This window comes from Dermacentor andersoni, chromosome 11 (genome assembly GCF_023375885.2).
Source record: "Dermacentor andersoni chromosome 11, qqDerAnde1_hic_scaffold, whole genome shotgun sequence".
NCBI lineage: Eukaryota > Metazoa > Arthropoda > Arachnida > Ixodida > Ixodidae > Dermacentor > Dermacentor andersoni.
In genome coordinates, this window is record NC_092824.1 from 62,618,974 (window position 1) to 62,637,127 (window position 18,154).

At 44.1% G+C, this 18,154-nt stretch overlaps 1 protein-coding gene across 2 annotated transcripts in view; it reads right to left on the bottom strand.

The window, feature by feature from the left end:
- Positions 1-18,154, bottom strand: part of Trs31 (trafficking protein particle complex subunit 31) — a 133,318-nt gene that overhangs the window by 73,918 nt on the left and 41,246 nt on the right. The window contains exon 7 of one of the 2 annotated variants that reach the window (XM_050167229.3): positions 15,535-15,751. The exons of the other annotated variant lie outside the window; for it this stretch is intronic. Within the exon in view, the coding sequence (XP_050023186.1) occupies positions 15,653-15,751 (99 nt within the window). The 3' untranslated portion in view covers positions 15,535-15,652. Of the gene's footprint in view, positions 1-15,534; positions 15,752-18,154 lie in introns of those variants that run through there. 2 annotated transcript variants of the gene reach the window in all.

Genomic DNA, 18,154 nt, shown 5'->3' on the forward strand with positions numbered 1-18,154 from the left:
CCGGTAACTGCCACAGTCGTTTGACAGCTAACTGCAGGGTCATTCCAGGAACCAAGACGCGCCACCTTGAGTCAAGCGTGGCAATCCCCGTCTAAGAAGCTCCCCTCCTTTATGTGTGTTGAGTGAAAAAAAGGTGCGGGAGCAACTGTGTGAACCCTCGCCCTCCCCCCCCACCTCGGGTCCTTCGACGACTTTGGATGCTCTGAATGGACGAAGAGGGGCGGCAGTTTTCCCTGGCCTAGGGACCTAGGGAGGACAGAGGGGGTTTAAGTGAACTTTCTCGGCTCCTCGGAGTGCTTCACTTCAGTCATGCTAGACTGACGAGATGTAACATTCTCCAGTATTCGTGTAGATATTGTAAACAAACCCAGTAGACCTCATTCTTGATGAGAACACATTTCTCCCTTCAACAATGTCCTTAGCGTGGACGAGTCGGGCGACGGCATGGGCCAGCTACCCCTTTTGGCATGACCGACCCCAACTCCTACAATATTAAAAACAGCAAAAGTCGTTCCTGTATGCAAGTACGGAGATTCAAACCAACCAGAGAATTATATACCAATTTATGTTCCTGGGTCCTTCGACGACTTTGGATGCTCTGACTGGACGAAGAGGGGTGGCAGCTTTCCCTGGCTTAGGGATCTAGGGAGGACAGAGGGGGTTTAAGTGAACTTTCTCGGCTCCTCGGATTGCTTCACTTCAGTCATGCTAGACTGATGAGATGTAACATTCTCCACTCTTCATGTAGATATTGTAAACAAACCCAGTAGTCCTTGTTCTTGATGAGAACACGTTTCTCCCTTCAACAATGTCCTTAGCGTGGACGAGTCAGGTGACGGCATGGGACAGCTACCCCTTTTGGCATGATCGACCCCAACTCCTACAATATTAAAAACAGCAAAAGTCGTTCCTGTATGCAAGTACGGAGATTCAAACCAACCAGAGAATTATATACCAATTTATGTTCCTGGGTCCTTCGACGACTTTGGATGCTCTGACTGGACGAAGAGGGGTGGCAGCTTTCCCTGGCTTAGGGATCTAGGGAGGACAGAGGGGGTTTAAGTGAACTTTCTCGGCTCCTCGGATTGCTTCACTTCAGTCATGCTAGACTGATGAGATGTAACATTCTCCACTCTTCATGTAGATATTGTAAACAAACCCAGTAGTCCTTGTTCTTGATGAGAACACGTTTCTCCCTTCAACAATGTCCTTAGCGTGGACGAGTCAGGTGACGGCATGGGACAGCTACCCCTTTTGGCATGACCGACCCCAACTCCTACAATATTAAAAACAGCAAAAGTCGTTCCTGTATGCAAGTACGGAGATTCAAACCAACCAGAGAATTATATACCAATTTATGTTCCTGGGTCCTTCGACGACTTTGGATGCTCTGACTGGACGAAGAGGGGTGGCAGCTTTCCCTGGCTTAGGGATCTAGGGAGGACAGAGGGGGTTTAAGTGAACTTTCTCGGCTCCTCGGATTGCTTCACTTCAGTCATGCTAGACTGATGAGATGTAACATTCTCCACTCTTCATGTAGATATTGTAAACAAACCCAGTAGTCCTTGTTCTTGATGAGAACACGTTTCTCCCTTCAACAATGTCCTTAGCGTGGACGAGTCAGGTGACGGCATGGGACAGCTACCCCTTTTGGCATGACCGACCCCAACTCCTACAATATTAAAAACAGCTAAAGTCGTTCCTGTATACAAGTACGGAGATTCGAATCAACCAGAGAATTATATACCAATTTATGTTCTGAGTATGATAAACACACTTTTTGAAGAAACAATTTCCAACAGATTTAAGTGATCTTTAAACGAAAACAATGTAATTTGTCTGCAGCAGCATGGCTTTGTTCCCTTGAGATCGACATCAACTGCAGTCTTAACACTTTTGCAACTAATAAATTCTGCATTTCATCAAAATAAGCTAACCATAGGAATATTTTTGGATATAAACAAGGCATTTGGTACCGCTTCTAACTCTATACTAACACAAAAACTAGAAAGTTACGGTGCTACAAGTGACTCCCTCAAATTTTTTCCTAGCTATTTATCCTCATGGAAATAAATGGTAGTAATTGATGATTATTATTCTACATACAGCACAGTCAGCAGCAGAGTCCCACAAGGTCTTGTGCTCGGCCCCAAGTTATTCTCGCTGTACGGTAATGACCTCCCTAGTGCTTTTCAGAACTCAAACATTCTGATGTATGCAGATGACACAGCTTTATTATTTACAGGAGATATAATCTCTACACTGCTAACAGATGTGATGGCCAAGTTATCAAGAATTTGCTCATGGTTTTTAGAAAACAAATTAACTTTACATAGCAATAAGTCAAAATATGTAGTTATTCGATCGAGGAGAAAGAATGTTGACACCAGTCAAATAAATATTACGTTATATAATAGCCCCACCAAAGAAGTTTAGTTTATATATCTGGGTGTCATATTTGACCAGCATATGCACTGGTAAGCACATTTCATAATGTATGTAAGAAGGTCGCATACAGTTGTTACTTTCCAATTAAAGCAAGCGATATTTTGCTCGTGAAGTACTCAAAACCCTTTACTACGCATTTTCGCCATAGCCATATTATTGTTTACAATCATGGGGCATGACTTACATGGCATACTTACAATCTTTACAAAAACTACATAAAAGGACCCTGAAAATATTTAGCACTTCAAACAACAGCAGATACATTTAATTATATTTTCCAAACACAACATGTGTTAATGGTTAAGGAACTATGTAATCATGAGGTCTCAATTGCAGTAAATAATATTTTGTGCACCTACTTTCCTATTCCTCTAAACGTCTTTTCTTTTCCAACTCGCAGTAGTAGAGATGTTTTAAAAGGTAACCTCAACTTGCCAAAGTGTTACAATGTATATGGCGAAAGGGTAATTGAATTCAGTGGCACAAAAATATGGAATATTTTACTCCTAGAGGTTAAAACTGCACGTACTTTCAAACAGTATAGCAAATTCTTTCTTGATAACCAGCATCTGTAACTTACTTGCATCGATTAATCAGGAGTATTTCAGTATGTTTCTTGTCTGTTATAAATCGTGACGTGTTCCAGAATAGGAATATTCTGCTGTTAAAATCTGCATCTCACTTGTCTGTTATATTGGAACAATGATGTGGGGCGTCTACACGGCAGGAAGGCGCGTGCAAAGGTCGACGCCATGAAAGGTGATGAAGCGCGTTGGCTGCATGTTCTTCTTCTGGCCCACCATTAAAGAGACAGCACCTATTTTTCCCGCCTCCCATCTCAACCTACGTTACATTTTTCTGGTGGAGGTGTGGGCACATGCTACCACTCCCAGATCGAACCCCTCCTACAAGCCCAGTATGAAGTCCGGTCAAGCTGAGTCACGTAAGGACAAGCCGTCGACTTCAAGGACTGCCAGCCGAGCACGAGCCTCCACCTAACCGTTTCAGAAAGATCGGTACATCATTTTCCTCTTCCTGAACCACATCAACCGAAGTTGTCTTAAACCAACTGCGAATCCCCAAACTCTTCCATGGGGATGCCTTCGAGGATGCTGAAGACTGGCTCAATCACTTTTGAGCGTGTTGCCGAATTCATCAGCTGGACTATGAAGCGTAAGCTATGCAATGCCTACTTTGCTCCCGAGGACTATGCTGAAGACTGGCTCGATCACTCTTGAGCGTGTTGCTGAATTCATCAGCCGGACTCTGGAGCGCAGGTGATGCAATGCCTACTTTGCCCTCAAGGACTATGTGCGGACATGGTTTGAGAACTGTTAAGGCAACCCTATTGACACGGGATAAATACCGACAGCAGCTAATCAGCTCATATGCAAGCCTTAATTGCAAGGAATGAGCTGAATCTTCAATTCAGGTGAGGGTACAGCAGCCGAGCAAAAGCGTTGCAATGTTTGTGGAAGATATGTGCCGAATTTTCCAACGCGCGGGTGCGTCCATGCTGGAAGGAGTTAAGGAACTTGATGTGTGGTGTCAAGCAAGAGTTATTCGGTGGCCTGATAAGCAACCCACCAAAGACCATTGTAGAGTTTCTCGCGGAAGCCACATGAATGGAAAAGGCACTGCAGCAGCGAACAAGGCAGTATAACAGCGACGTACCTACCCTATCGCGTGACCCTCTCGCTGTACCCTTTGACAATACCGATGCATTGCGGGAGCTCATCAGGCTTGTTGTTCAACAAGAGCTCCAAAAGCTTCAGGTGGCTCCGGCTTCAGTACTACGACTTGAGTCCCAGAGCAAAGTGAGACATCACAACATGAGGTTCCACAGCAGCTGCAGTGTATGCGGAAGCTGCGTGAAGTTCTGTTCCCGCCTTTTCTCAGTGTGAGCGTCGTCCCAGACTTTAATGATGTGCACACCGCTAAACAGGCGACTCGAGACTTCAGGCCTCGCAGCACGCCATCCATGGCTGAAGCACAACCACCCCACATGAGTGACATCTGGTGCACCGCAAACCAGAGGCCCCTGTGTTTTAATTGCGTGGAGCCAATCACCTCTACAAGGCATGTCCTTATTGGCGAGCAGGTCTCCATGGATTTTTGCTTAATGCGCCCTGCCTGCGCAATGGCAAAGGCCCCTGGAAATCGAAGCCTACCTCGCGGACCTCGTTTCCTCGACGATTCCGAGAACCCTGGTCACCATCACCCGACTGAAACAGGTCTGCCAGCCCCCTCTTCACGCCGAGTGCAACCAGGCGTTGCTCACCCAGGCGTCGCTCACCCAGCCTTAGCTAGCACCTGGGAAAACCGAGTCCAGTGATTGGGGAGGTAAGGTTGCTGACGTTGCAAACACAGAAGATCCTCCACGACTATGACCACGATATGACGAAATTCAGATGCAGAGAAAGCAGGGTAGTTTGTTGTCAGTATCTTGCAACGTACCAGTTAGCACAGATGACCACGAAGTCACGGTGTTAATCGACACGGGTGCAGACACGTACGTCTGTTATGAGCTAGAATCTCGTATGTATACTGAATAAAGTTTCGACACAATGGGGGATCTCAGATTTGTATCGCAAGAGGGCACCTCATAACTCCATTGGGCCAGTGCATGGCACGAGTCAACATTTGGGGCTTCACGTACATCGGCAACTTCATCATTCTTAGTCAGTGTTCAAAGGACCTTATACTCGGCATGGATTTCCTTTATGCGAATGGTTCCATTATCGACCTGCAAGAGTCCAGAGTCAGCTTCGCTACTACGCAAGCCATAGTGAAGAGTAAGTGACGACTGTGACATCGTGCTTCACGTAGCCCACGATCACATAAGGTTGCCGCCCAAGAGCAGCGTGCTTACTATTGTCCGATGCACCATGGAGGACGACACCAAAGGCGTTGCTGAGACAAACATTCCCCTGCTCCTTGAGTGCAACACTTGCATAGCCAGAGGGTTTCTTCGGGTGCGAAACAAATATTCAGTTGTTTTTCTAGCAAACTTTAGCAACAAGTATCGGCATGCACCACGAGGAACGACAATCACATTTCTTCGCCAAATAATTGTTGTTACTGACATTGGCAGATTAGAAATTGCATAATTAATAATAATACTTTAGTGATGACTTGAGAATCATACAATGGAAGAATTGGGCCTGCCAAAGCCGCAGTGGGCTTGAACGGCAGTGCCTGGCAGACAGCGACAGAGCCATCAGTAACACATTATTAGATTGTAGACAACAGTGAGAAAACACACACACACACGCACACACACCCGCGCGCGCGACAGGCTTCCGATCACGCATTAATTTGTCTAAGAGCCTTTCTGAGACCATATTTTGTTTTCACATCTTGTATGCTTTGGGGAAGTAAATTAAACATTGCTGGGACATAATAGTTACGGAGTCTTCGACCATATCTCGTCTTACAGCATCATTACAGAAATAAGAGTTACCCAGCCCAGAAGAATTCCTTCATGTTAACACTGCTCTGCCAGACCCTCAGAAAGACTGACTACTGAGCCTTGTGAATGATTTGTCTTACTGCTTTTCAACGTCGTCCAAAGTACGACACACGTCCATTACAAAGCACCGCATTATTACACACGAGTCAGCACATCCTACTTGGCAGCATCCTTACAGGATGTCTCGAGTGGAAATGGAAGCGACGAAGCGGAAGATGAAAGAGATGCTCCAAGACGACGTCATCCAGCCGTCCACAAGCCTGTGGGCCTCCTCTGCAGTGTTAGCAAGAAAGAAAGACAACACACTACGCTTCTGTGTAGATTACAGAAAGTTGAACCGTGTCACCAAATGGCGATGTTTATCCATTGCCCTGCATTGACGATGCATTGGATTGTCTACAACTTGCCAAGTTCTTTTCTTCATTGGATCTTCAACCCGGGTACTGGCAAATCGAAACTGATGGACAGGATCATGAAAAAAAAAAGTGTTTGTGACACCTGACAGGCTTTATGAGTTCAAAGTTCTCCCTTTCAGTCTGTGTTCCGCACCTGCCACCTTTCAGCCGATAATGGATGCCGTCCTTGCTGAACTCAAATGGCAAACCTGCCTCATATATTTGGACGACGTTGTCATGTTCTCGACCACGTTTGACGAACTTCTCGCATGACTCAAGAGTGTGCTCGCTGCGATCCGTACTGCCGACCTCAAAATCAAACGTTAAAAATGCTACTTCGAGTTCCAAGAGCTCAAATTCGTTGGCCATGTAGTTGGTCCTAAAGGCATCCAACCAGACCCTAACAAGTTAGCTGCCGTCGTCACGTTTTCAGCACTCACAGAGAAGAAGGCTGTCCAATGCTTCCTTGGTTTGTGCGCATATTATAGGTGCTTCGTCGAGGGATTCTCAAGAATCACTGAGCTTTTGACATGGCTTAGACGCAACAGTGCACCTTTCATTTGGGCAGATGAGCAAGAGCAGTTGTTCAATGAATTGCGCCAGTGTTTGCAAGCTGCCCCAATACTTGCTCATTTCGATGAAGACGCTGACACAGAAATTCATACTGACGCCAGCAATGCACAGCAGTTCTTGTGCAGCGGCAAGACGGTGCGGAACACGTCATTGCTTATGCAAGCCACAGGCTCACCAAGGCTGAGAAAAACTACTGAACCACTGAAAAAGAATGTTTAGCGGTTGTTTGGGCAATTAGCAAATTCCAACCCTACTCGTTTGGTAGACCGTTTAAGACTGTCAGAGATCACCGTGCCCTGTGCTGGCTAGCCAACCTCAAGGATCCTTCAGGCAGACAAGCCCTTTGCAACCTGCGCTTACAAGAATATGACATTACCGTTGTTTACTGATTTGGAAGCAAGCACAGCTACGCTGACTGCTTGTCATGTGCACGACTGTCTATGACATCATCAGACCCTGACGCGTTTGTTGGTGTTATTGATGCCGTAAAGATGGATGAGCACCAGTGCGCTGATTCTGAGTTCCTGCCGCTGATCGAGCACCTTCAAGGAGTCAAAACTGTTTTACCTCACTCGCTCGTGCAAGGCTTATTATCCTACTGTCTGCACAATGTCCGTTACAGGAAAAACTGCAGAAACGGTCGAAATGCATACATTTTTGTCGTGCCGTCAGCGCTGCACCAAGACATTTTACAAGCCTGCCATGATCAGCCATGAGCCGTACACTTGGGATTCACTAAGACATTACCATGGATACGACAGAAGTATTACTGGCCCCGGCTTCTTTCTTCTGTGCAACAGTACGTGAAGACCTGCTGCGATTGCCAGCGCCACAAGAAACAGCCCGTTAAACCGGCTGGATTTCTCCACCCTGTGGACCTTCCTCAAGCTCCGTTCAAACAAATAGGAATAGATCTACTTGGTCCATTTTCAGTGACCTCTTTGCATAACACATGGATGGTCGTCGCTACCAACTACTTAACCCGGTATGCCGAAACCGAAGCTATTCTGCAAGGAAGTTCTTATGAAGTGGCCAAGGTCTTTGTCCACCACATCGTCCGACGACATGGTGCACCCCTTGTTCCCATCACCGATCGTGGTGCAGCATTCACAGCCAAACTTATGCAGGACAATCTCCAGCTGACGCATAGCTCTCACTGCAGGAGCACTGCGTACCATGCTCAAACAAATGGATTAATGGAGCATCTCAAAAGAACGCTGGCTGATATGCTTTCCATGTACGTCGACGTAGAGCATAAGATGCGAGGCGAGATTTTGCCATATGTGACATTCTCTATAACACTGCTGTACAGGAGACCACACTGTTTGTGCCTTTCGAAATTGTATACGGGCGCCGCGTCATGGCAACACTTGGCGCCATGCTACCTGTGGCTGATAGTAGCCTGACAAATGAACACGTGGAAGAGTTCATAAAAAGAGCCAAAGAAGCATGCCAGCTTGCTCGGTGTCATATCCGGAGCCAACAGCGTACCGATACCCTTCAATACAAGCAGGGTCGACGTGATTTCCATTACAAACCCAGAGATTGCATGTGGGTCTAGATGCCCATCTGTCACCGGGGGCTCTCGGAAAAGTTGCTGCGCCAATATTTTGCTCCCTACAAGGTTACACACCGCCTCAGTGATGTAACCTACAAAGTCATCCCCTATAGTTCTGACCCGGGTTCGCTCCGCCATCGTCCTCGTACTGAAGTTTTCATGTAGTGCGCATGAAGCCATATGTGTGTACATGAACGTTGCACCTCAGGAGCTCCATTTCTTCCTGTCAACTCCGCTGAACCAACTTTTTGACACGACCGAGACGGTCGCTTTTTACATGGGGGGCAATTGAAACAATGATGTGGGGCTTCCGCACCGCACGAAGGCATGTGCAAAGGTCGGTGCCATGAAAGACGACGAAGGGCACTGGCTGCACATTCTTCTTCTGGCCCGCCATTAAAGAGACTGCGTCTATTTTTCCAGCCTCCGTCTTCAACCTACGTTACAATATTTTAACACCAGACCGGAAACTAGCCTTTCCTGGCTATCGGTGCAGATATCTGTATAATTATGATTATGTGAAGAAAAATATAGCACTTTCACACATGCAAAAAGAAAATTAAAGAAAAGAAAATCAAAAACAATAAGATGAAAATTTGGGTGAGTTGGTACAACTGCATTTTGTATTAACTATGCAAACAAACAACACCCAAAGACGAAGAAGGCCACGTGACAAATGCCGAGCAACAGCGCTTGTCCCATGGCCTTAGCCTTTGCGTGTTGCCTCTTTGTACTGTTACAAGAAAAAAATATCAGCTTTGCCGTAAGGGCAAAGCAATGGATGCAATATCAACATGTTAGAATATTACGCTCGTTGCTGTAGTGGCAGTATGAAGTAAACGTAAGCTACCCAAGTAAAAAGAGCTGCTGTGCTATAGGGGTCCTCTGCTTGAATCATGCCATCGGCCAATTTTATTCGTGTTTATTAATTACCACCGTCTTTCTTATTGACTTTACTACCACTTTTCCATATCGGGTATGTTTCAAATCTCTTTCCTGGGCCAATCCCAGAAGCAGTGCACGGCTGCACTAATAATATGAAAGCATTTTCAGGTTTCAGCTCTGTTCTTGTTTTGCACTTTTTAATATTAAGTCTGAGAAGATTTAAGGTAAAAGGCATGCGCTCTCAGTGTTTTGTTTCATGACATCTGTTTGTGTGCTACAATTATCAAAATTCTGAGGAACGATTTTGTCAACAATGTAAGACCTGGTATGAGCAACTTTAGTGTGGCAATATAACCTGCATGCCATATAGCATGGCATGGCATATAGCATATGTATACCTAAATATATACAGAACCTCACGGCAAAGATGACGGCAAGAATTCACTTTGAGGGTACATATCATTGCTATCAAAATTTTTAAAAATTCAAGGTGGAGGTGTATTCCGACCCCTTTCAACTGTGGGAGCAATGAGCACTTTCTGCCTGCTGTTACGATCGGCCAGCAGGGGAAGCGACCTTCCAGCCTCTCCTACCCTACTGCGACGAATCGCTTCGTGAAACTTACAATACGTCGCCTCGAACACACCAGCGGTGACTCCAAAGCGAGACACATTTGATGGCTACAGTTTTGATGGGATGGTGCTTGGTTGCAGACTACAATGCTGAGACCAAGGAACTCCTGTGAAGGTGTGTTATGCGCCGCTTCGTTATGGTCACTGCTGGGCCATACTAGGAGCCACAACGTGCTAATGGAGTCAAGCACGCCACCCCTGTCTACGAGCATCCCCTTCTTTCTCTGGGACAGTGAGCCATGTGCACGTGGGGGTATTTCTCCCATGGCATTCCGTGAAGAAAGGTGCCAGAGTAATTGTGCGCACTCTTACCCTCAAGGCAACCACCGAATGCTCCAATTGGAAAATGGTGTGAATGCGCATTTCCCTGGCCTAGGGATCTAGGTAGGACAGAGGGGTTAAAAGCAGACACCTCTGTTATGCTAGTGGGCTCGATGTGTGCTTGGCCGAAAGATGTAGTCTCCTGACCTGTAGCTCATGCTTCGAGAATGATGTACTGCACTCCATGCTCCGGCCAGTACAAGTACCCCTTGTTCTAAGTAAATAAGTTTGCCTTTCCAATGTAAATAAACCCTCTGTTCTGTTCCTCATCCTCTAGACCTCGTACTCTTCACGGAAGAGGCAACCCTCGTCATGTAAGCTCGGGTGACGGTATGGGCCGACTTAGCCTCCATTACGAGACGCACCAGCAGCGTAGGCTAGAGAGCGACCCTCTGTGTGACACCAGACTCTGAGGCCTCAACTCCCGGCTCCTACAATATGTAGCGATTCTAATAGTACGCACGAAGGTAAAAGCTTCTCTGTGGTGATAATGGATACAGAGTCCCAGTCTATAGATTGGCCTGTCTTCTCATGGTGCTCTGATAATGCATCAAAAAGAGTTGCCTTTTTGAAGTTTCCACATTAAATTTAGGCTATGCGACATCCTTTGCACGAGACTTTATACATGACACCACGTTAGTTCTATCTTCCCAAGGGGCCCTTTACGCATACCAGGTGACCACATAATTTGCTGGATGAGGCAGGTGCCAACCAAACATTGTAGTCATTAAAAATTATTGCCAAAGCCAAGAAATGGCAGTGCACTCGTTTTTCTTTGGCACTACATGGCGGTTGGTCGATGAAGCATGTCGCCCTTGCTCCCTTAGCACTTGAGGTGAGTAGCCATTATTGGTAAGGTCCTTCCGTATCGAGACCAACTCTGCTTTATGCCTTGTAGGATTTGAGAAAAGCCAGAAAGAGCGGTAGAACAGGTACAAGGCAAACGTGTGTTTGTGGGTGGGTACGGAAAGAAAATCTAGGTATTTTCTCACATATGTGGGCTTGCGATAAACCACTGCGGCAAAGTCCTTTGGGGTTTGTTCTACAAGAACATCAACGAATGCGATGCAGCAGCTCTCTTTGTATTCCACTGTAAACTGGGTGCTTGGCTTGAATGAATTTAGGTGGCCCAAGGACCTTGCAACATCAGTGCAGTGAATTATGCAGAAACAGTTGTCAATCTACTGCACGAAGAATGAGGGCGCAGGGCTGAATGACGATAACATTGAAACCTTTGATGGCCTCCAAGGCAAGGTTGCGGCATACGATGAAGAAAGAAGCCCTCATGATGGTTCCAATAACATGCCTGAAGAAAGGCTTTGTAGATGAAGTACGTGTTTCTTAAGTAAAACTCCAACAGACAACATAAGCCCTCTACGCCAGTAGGCGTGCGGGAGGGTAGAGCAGCATGCTGTTCCAGGGCTTCCTTACAACACTGAATGGCACAGTCAACAGGAAGGCACATGAACATAGATTTCACCCACATTAACTTCCGTCATAGTTGAGCCACTCATCCAGTTGGCGTTCTCCTGTTGTGACTGGCTACTGGTGCATTTGGGAATGTATCTTTGGTCTAATCTGCAAGACCATGGACACAAATGGGATGTGCCAAGTGCCGTTACCATGCGACCTTTGTCAGATGATGTCGCAGTGCTCTGCTCTGCTCCACAGTTCATGTTTATCACCGTTCACAAGCAACATGTACATACATGTGAGGGGAAGTGTCAAATGATCAATTCGCTCTAGGGCGATGTTTTCTTTTACTGTCGCAAAGGCTCCAGGAGTGTGTATGTGATAAACTGGAACAATATTTGTAAACTAAATCTCGAGAAAAGTATGTAGCGTTCAATAGAAATAAGACTTACAAATGAAAAAAAAAAAGAACAGATTCCTTGTATCAGGCATTTGTCTAAATTCAGGTTTGACTGTTTCGCACATACAATCGAATGCCTCTAAAATGAACACCTCTAATAACCAAATTTTCATCTTTCATGGGTACTGTGAATGCCTCTAAAATGAAGACCACTACAACAAATTTTATTGTACGTCACAGAAATTTATGCGCCCCAACCACTGATTTGTTGCTCTACAAAAAACATGTTCTCTGCCCTCTGCAGACAGGACTTAGCTTGCACTCTCTTTTGCGTTCATTCAAGAGTGCACATTCGCTCTTCATTAAAACATAGATTACACATCTTTGGTAATTTGTGTTACCACCCTGATGAGAACTGAAAGCAGCCAGTGTACATATGAATAATCAGTTACACTGTGTATAAACCTCCTTTAGTGCAATGCTTGTTATCTTCAGGAAGTCATACTTTTTGCGCCTTTCTTCTTTCATTTTATCATTTTCAGTTTCTTTATAGAGTCAAAACTATTTATGTCCTTCTGGATATAGCACAGAAATGCATTTTTTTACTTTTATATATCTGTTTTTTGACTACACCCATCTTAATCTAAGACTGAAAAATATATGGACGCCTAAGGGAGTGTATTATGGGTCCGGCATTTCTCACTATAACTGTTACTTCCTTATATGCAGGTTAATTATAACAAGGCTCTACTGTAATACATACCCCCATTGGAAAAATAGTTTAGATCCTTGTAGAAGTTTACTTGCACAGAACTTCCAAGTCACAGTAAAGACGAAGAGAACAAGTAGTACATATCAGCTCCACAATCAAGTATTGTTCAAAATAACCATACCACTTTATTAAAAGAGAGGTTATTTTTTCTGACTCGCAAGCACTGAAGAGTGCTCATGTGTGACAAAGGGTGAGAGTTAGACACAACCACACGAAGCCAACAGACAGTGAAGTCAGGGAAAGCATAGGCACATTAACTGGTTTTAAATTGAAATGTACAAATGATCAGAAAAAAGGAAATAAAAGTGGACAAAAAGATAAATGCTGTATTTAATTGAACCTAACACACACCTTTTTTCTGAGAAATAAAGCCACAAAATTGCTTGTGCGTTACAACCGGATACGAAACCAAAATCAAGCTCCCTGCGTTGGCAACACCCTACCATCAGAGTCATTGGATGGAATGTCATCGCAATCACAAGACGGTGAGCAGATCACATTTTCATGAAGGTTGCTGTGAATTAAGTATAAACTCCATGCAAGCAATCCTGCGCGTGACAGTGACAAGCGATGGGATGGAGATGGCTGTCGCATTCGCTCGCTGCCTACAAGTCGTACCCCATGTGAGCGAAGACTTTGAGTGACGTCTTGCCAGTATGAGGGCACCGAAACTAGCGTGATGCATGCTTTATTAATTTAAGTTAATGTATTTTACTGTAAAAAGCAGCATGAAATATTTCTGAAGGTCTTGCAGTAGGTTCTTATCCTTGCATGTATAAAAATTCAATCGTTTTCTCCTTCTGTGCGACAATTGATAGTATTTGAGTGATGTACATCCAGTTCCAGCTTCGTGCTATTGGCTAGTCACTCATAGCACTTCCGGGCAACGAGCGACGAATTCTAGATTTCTAGAACCAAGCAACCGAGCGACAAGACCGAGCAATCTGTTCAAGTGACAGCCTGTTTTGTTGCTCGAAGCCGCCGCTCGTCGCCGTCGCGCACAAAATCGCTCTCATGGAGTTTGGCCTTAAGAGGAAGCTTTAGCTCGGGCCCAACTCCGACGCGGCCTATTCAAATACATGTAAAACGCAAAAACGTTTTTATAAGATAACCCCTAGACCGAGTTTGACGAAGTTTGTTGCATTTGAAAGAGAAAGTTAAATTCTAGTGACTGTTGGAAGCGGAATTTCGATTTAGGGCTTGAATTTTCCTTAAACGATTTTCAAATATTTGACCGTTTGAAAAAAATAGAAGCACGAAGTTTACAATATTATAAGTCTGCATCAAGAACTGATATCGCGGTTCTGTAAACGGCATTCATTAGACCATTCAAAGCGGACAAATTCTATGTCATTTTACATCTTACGTGAATTTGTTACGTTGGTTACAACGGTTTTGCAAAAGTTGTATTTCCCTATTATTAAATTTTTTTCTATTCATGTGTAACATGTCAATTTTGTCCGCTTTAGATGTACTATTAGATGCAATTGACACAATTGTATTATCATTTTTAGTTGTTGAGTTGCAGAGTTGTAAACTTGATAGTTTCGTTTTTTGAAAATTTTGGATTTTTGCCAATTTTTAATAAAAAATTCACAACCTAACTCAAAATTTCGAAACCAACAGTCACTAGAATTTAAGTTTTTCTTTTAAATACAACAAACCTCGTCAAATTTGGTGCAGTGGTTGCCGAGAAAAACGAATTCTCCATTTACATGTATTTAGATAGGAGCACTCGAGCTAAAGCTTCCTCTTAAGGCATACAGCAACAAGCTCTCCAGCAATGATGACAAAGGGCACGCAAATAAATTTGTCTTCTATATAGGTCAATTCTGCATGTCTTGAATTTTTTTCATTGCAAACATGGGGGGCATGCTATATTTTTCTTTCATAAATCTGGTGCACATTACGTTCAGATGCACTTTTACTTTCTGACATTGAACCTGTGAAAATTGGGTGCGTTAGACTCAGGGGTGCATTATATTTTGGCAAACATGATGGATGCCAGTGGAACCTGCTGCCAAGTCCACATACTAAATGACACCTTTGGTTAAAAGGATGTTCTACATCCACCCTCATAACCATGAGTGGTGTTGGCTAACACTTCCCAAGTCATATCTCCGTACACACAAATACCCAAGAAAGTGGATGAAGGAATGACCATCACTGCAAATTCAATTATATGCTGAAGATGTAGGTTCAGTTCTCACAGTCAGCAAAATGTTTCTTTATCCACTTTCATCGCCCTTTACATCATCATTTCTACATTTCAATTAAAAATCACAGCTAATTGGCCCTGTGGTTTTCTTGATTTCATTATCTATTGGCTTTGTGTGGTTCTAACTAAACATTGAGCCCTGCAGTTCCCATTTTTTTGATGAGTGAATTAGTAAGACAAGTTCAACACACAGAGAAAACAAACAAATGAGACAGGAAGTTGAAAACATACAACATGCAGTGGTAAAACGAGAAAAACAGGGCAACTCTCAGGTGGAGCCAACACATCGACAAAGGGACCGTCAAAATGTTGGCTCCAGCTTGAAGCTTCCCTTGTCTGACCAATGTTCATGACTTCCAGGTGTCCACCTTATCGTGAACCTGTGTCTTGCTTGCCCAACATGCATTGTGGGACAGGGTTGCACGTGATCAATTATATACGACAAAGTGCTCGACACAGGAGTTCTTTTATTCTGAAAGAACAGTGAGCTAACGAAACGTGGACATTGGAGGTGCAGTTCTGAGGGTGACTGTACATGAGGACGGACTAGGTGCTCCACATGGCTTTATCGGTTCTCCATTGCTTTGTCCCTGGCAATGACCGATTCCTCAAACTTAATCATGAAGGTTGTTCCTTTGTACCAGTGGGCAGTCACCTTGGCTGGCTGCAGTGGCACAAAACACAAGAAGAAAGGAAAGGGATGCTTAGAATGGAGACAAACATATGTGCTACTGGCCACAATAGTTTCCTTAGCTAAAGTACTCATGGCAGGATTATGCATTGCTTAGCATTATGACAATAACGAATACCAAGAATAGAGCTTTATAATCATCAATGGAGTGTGCTTATGCTTGCAATAAAAGCAGGATTTCTATACAACATCATTAGTACAGCCACAGCAGCATATCTGTTGTGTAGAGAAGCTATGCTTCAGTGCAAACCTGCTTTAAGCCCAGTCTTGAAGCAGGATTCAATGGTGAAAACCCAACTGCCACGAGACAGAAGCCACTCAGTGCAGTCTCGAACTATTTCTGTATCGCATCAGGCGAATCCATCCTATGCTTGCAAATTTCCTAAGTTTGATCATGTCACCCACTTCTGTGCTGTTCTCAACTTTGTTTCCCTTTGCTTGGCCGCCATTCTGTAATCCTCTCAGCTCCACACATAACATGACCTGTCCAACCTTCCTGTCTATCTAAAGTCAAACCAGCTGGCAACTGCTGGCAATTCAGTGTTGCTAATTTTGCATAAAGCTCGAACAGTGCATTATACAATTGTTGTAGCATTACTGCTAGAATGACGGCAGTGCTGAAGGGCATGATGTTTGCCCGGCATAAAGGGGAGAACCCGCTCGGCATCAGACTGGATGGTCCCCATCATAGCGATTCCTCAGCTGTTAACAACACACCAGCGCCCATGGCCGGGCTGACTGCCACAACAAATTCTGCAACTCGTTACCACCCACCTGCCTCAATGCCATAAGCTTGTTGGCACAGATCAATGTTTTGGCGACGCAGAAGCCTGAAGGCAACTAGTTTCTACAAGTCCATTGCTGCCAAATATAGCAATGCATAGCTTTATTTCCAGTTTCCACAAGAGCACTTTGGCTCGGGAACTTTTGTGACAGACAGGTACACTACATGTAACAAAACAAATCATAATCTACCTTCGTTAACTGCACAACAAGCAACAGCTACTGAAACACATTTTAGTCACAGACAATAAGCATGCTTGTTAATTCAAGTACTTGATATATATGGAAGTGACAAGGCCAAGAATGCTGCCCTTTTGTAGTGTTTACTGTAGTGCAGGCATGTGAAGAACAAATAAACAAGACACAACAATACAATAACTTCCAACAGCTTTGCCAAGGCACTGAGCATTTCTATATGACACTGGTTTATCACATGCTCAATGACCATTGAAAGCTATATACATTGAAATTATCAAGCTCATTACTGAATATGAGAGACTGTTATAGTTCAATGGGGTTGGTTAATCTCCCCAATGTTAACTATACGACGATTATCTCAAGTCTAAATATAGCTGCAACAGTTATTGTCCTCTCTCTGCCTACCATTGGCACGATAATACTCTTTGAAAGTGACCTAGCAAGCCCAATTACACCCACAACACAATACGTTTTATTATGCATGCGAAGTACAGCAGATCACTCCAATGACACTGAGTGCAGCCAACAGACACACATGTGCATAGCAAAACATTGCAACAACCACCATATAGTGAATGTTTTCTTAACCAAAAATTATTTATAAAAATCCCCTGTGGCACATAGCACTATTCCAATCCTTGGGCTGTATTACTCTAAGAGACACATTTTACTTTCATGAGGAACCAAAATACATAATTGACTAATAACAAAATTGCAATAAGCATTTATTTCGCGGGGCACTGCAATTTATGAATCACAGCCACTGTGTTACAAGGCATATCAACTTGGAATAAATTCTGAAGATGGCCTTGATTTTGATATATTCATTCCTAAAGTCTGCAAGAATATACACTGGCATTCCAGTTATTTCTGTACTTCAATAAAGAACACCTTCATAAAAAAAAGTAAGTGGAACAAGAGTTCCTTTTTACAACAAAACTAGCGGCGTTTATCTCTAAAACTGGTGGCAGATTTAAGGTTTGGTCCAAGCAGATGTACTGTAGTAAAGAAAAAGTTGCAAATCACTGCGCTAGCTGCGAGGCTCGAAGCTCGTGCTCACTAGGATTGGGACTGCCTTGCACTCACCGTGGGCCAATTTGCCTTGGTATGAATTAACCGCATAGTGCATTTGGTAGAGGTGCTGGGCTTCCACACACTCGGTTTCCATGTTGAACGCAACGCAGTCCGAATAGTGAAAATCCAAATGAGCATGAACTTAAGTCTCGCGGCTAGTGCCAGCACAGTGGCCCGCATCTTCTTCACTAGTGTCTTGAAAACTTGCTAGCTTTAATTCATAAATTGCAATATGTGCCCTAAACTAATGAGTTATAAGTCAAATAATAAAAATTTTGTTATGCAGTAAAACCTTGTTAAACCTCGTTAAACCGTACCTGC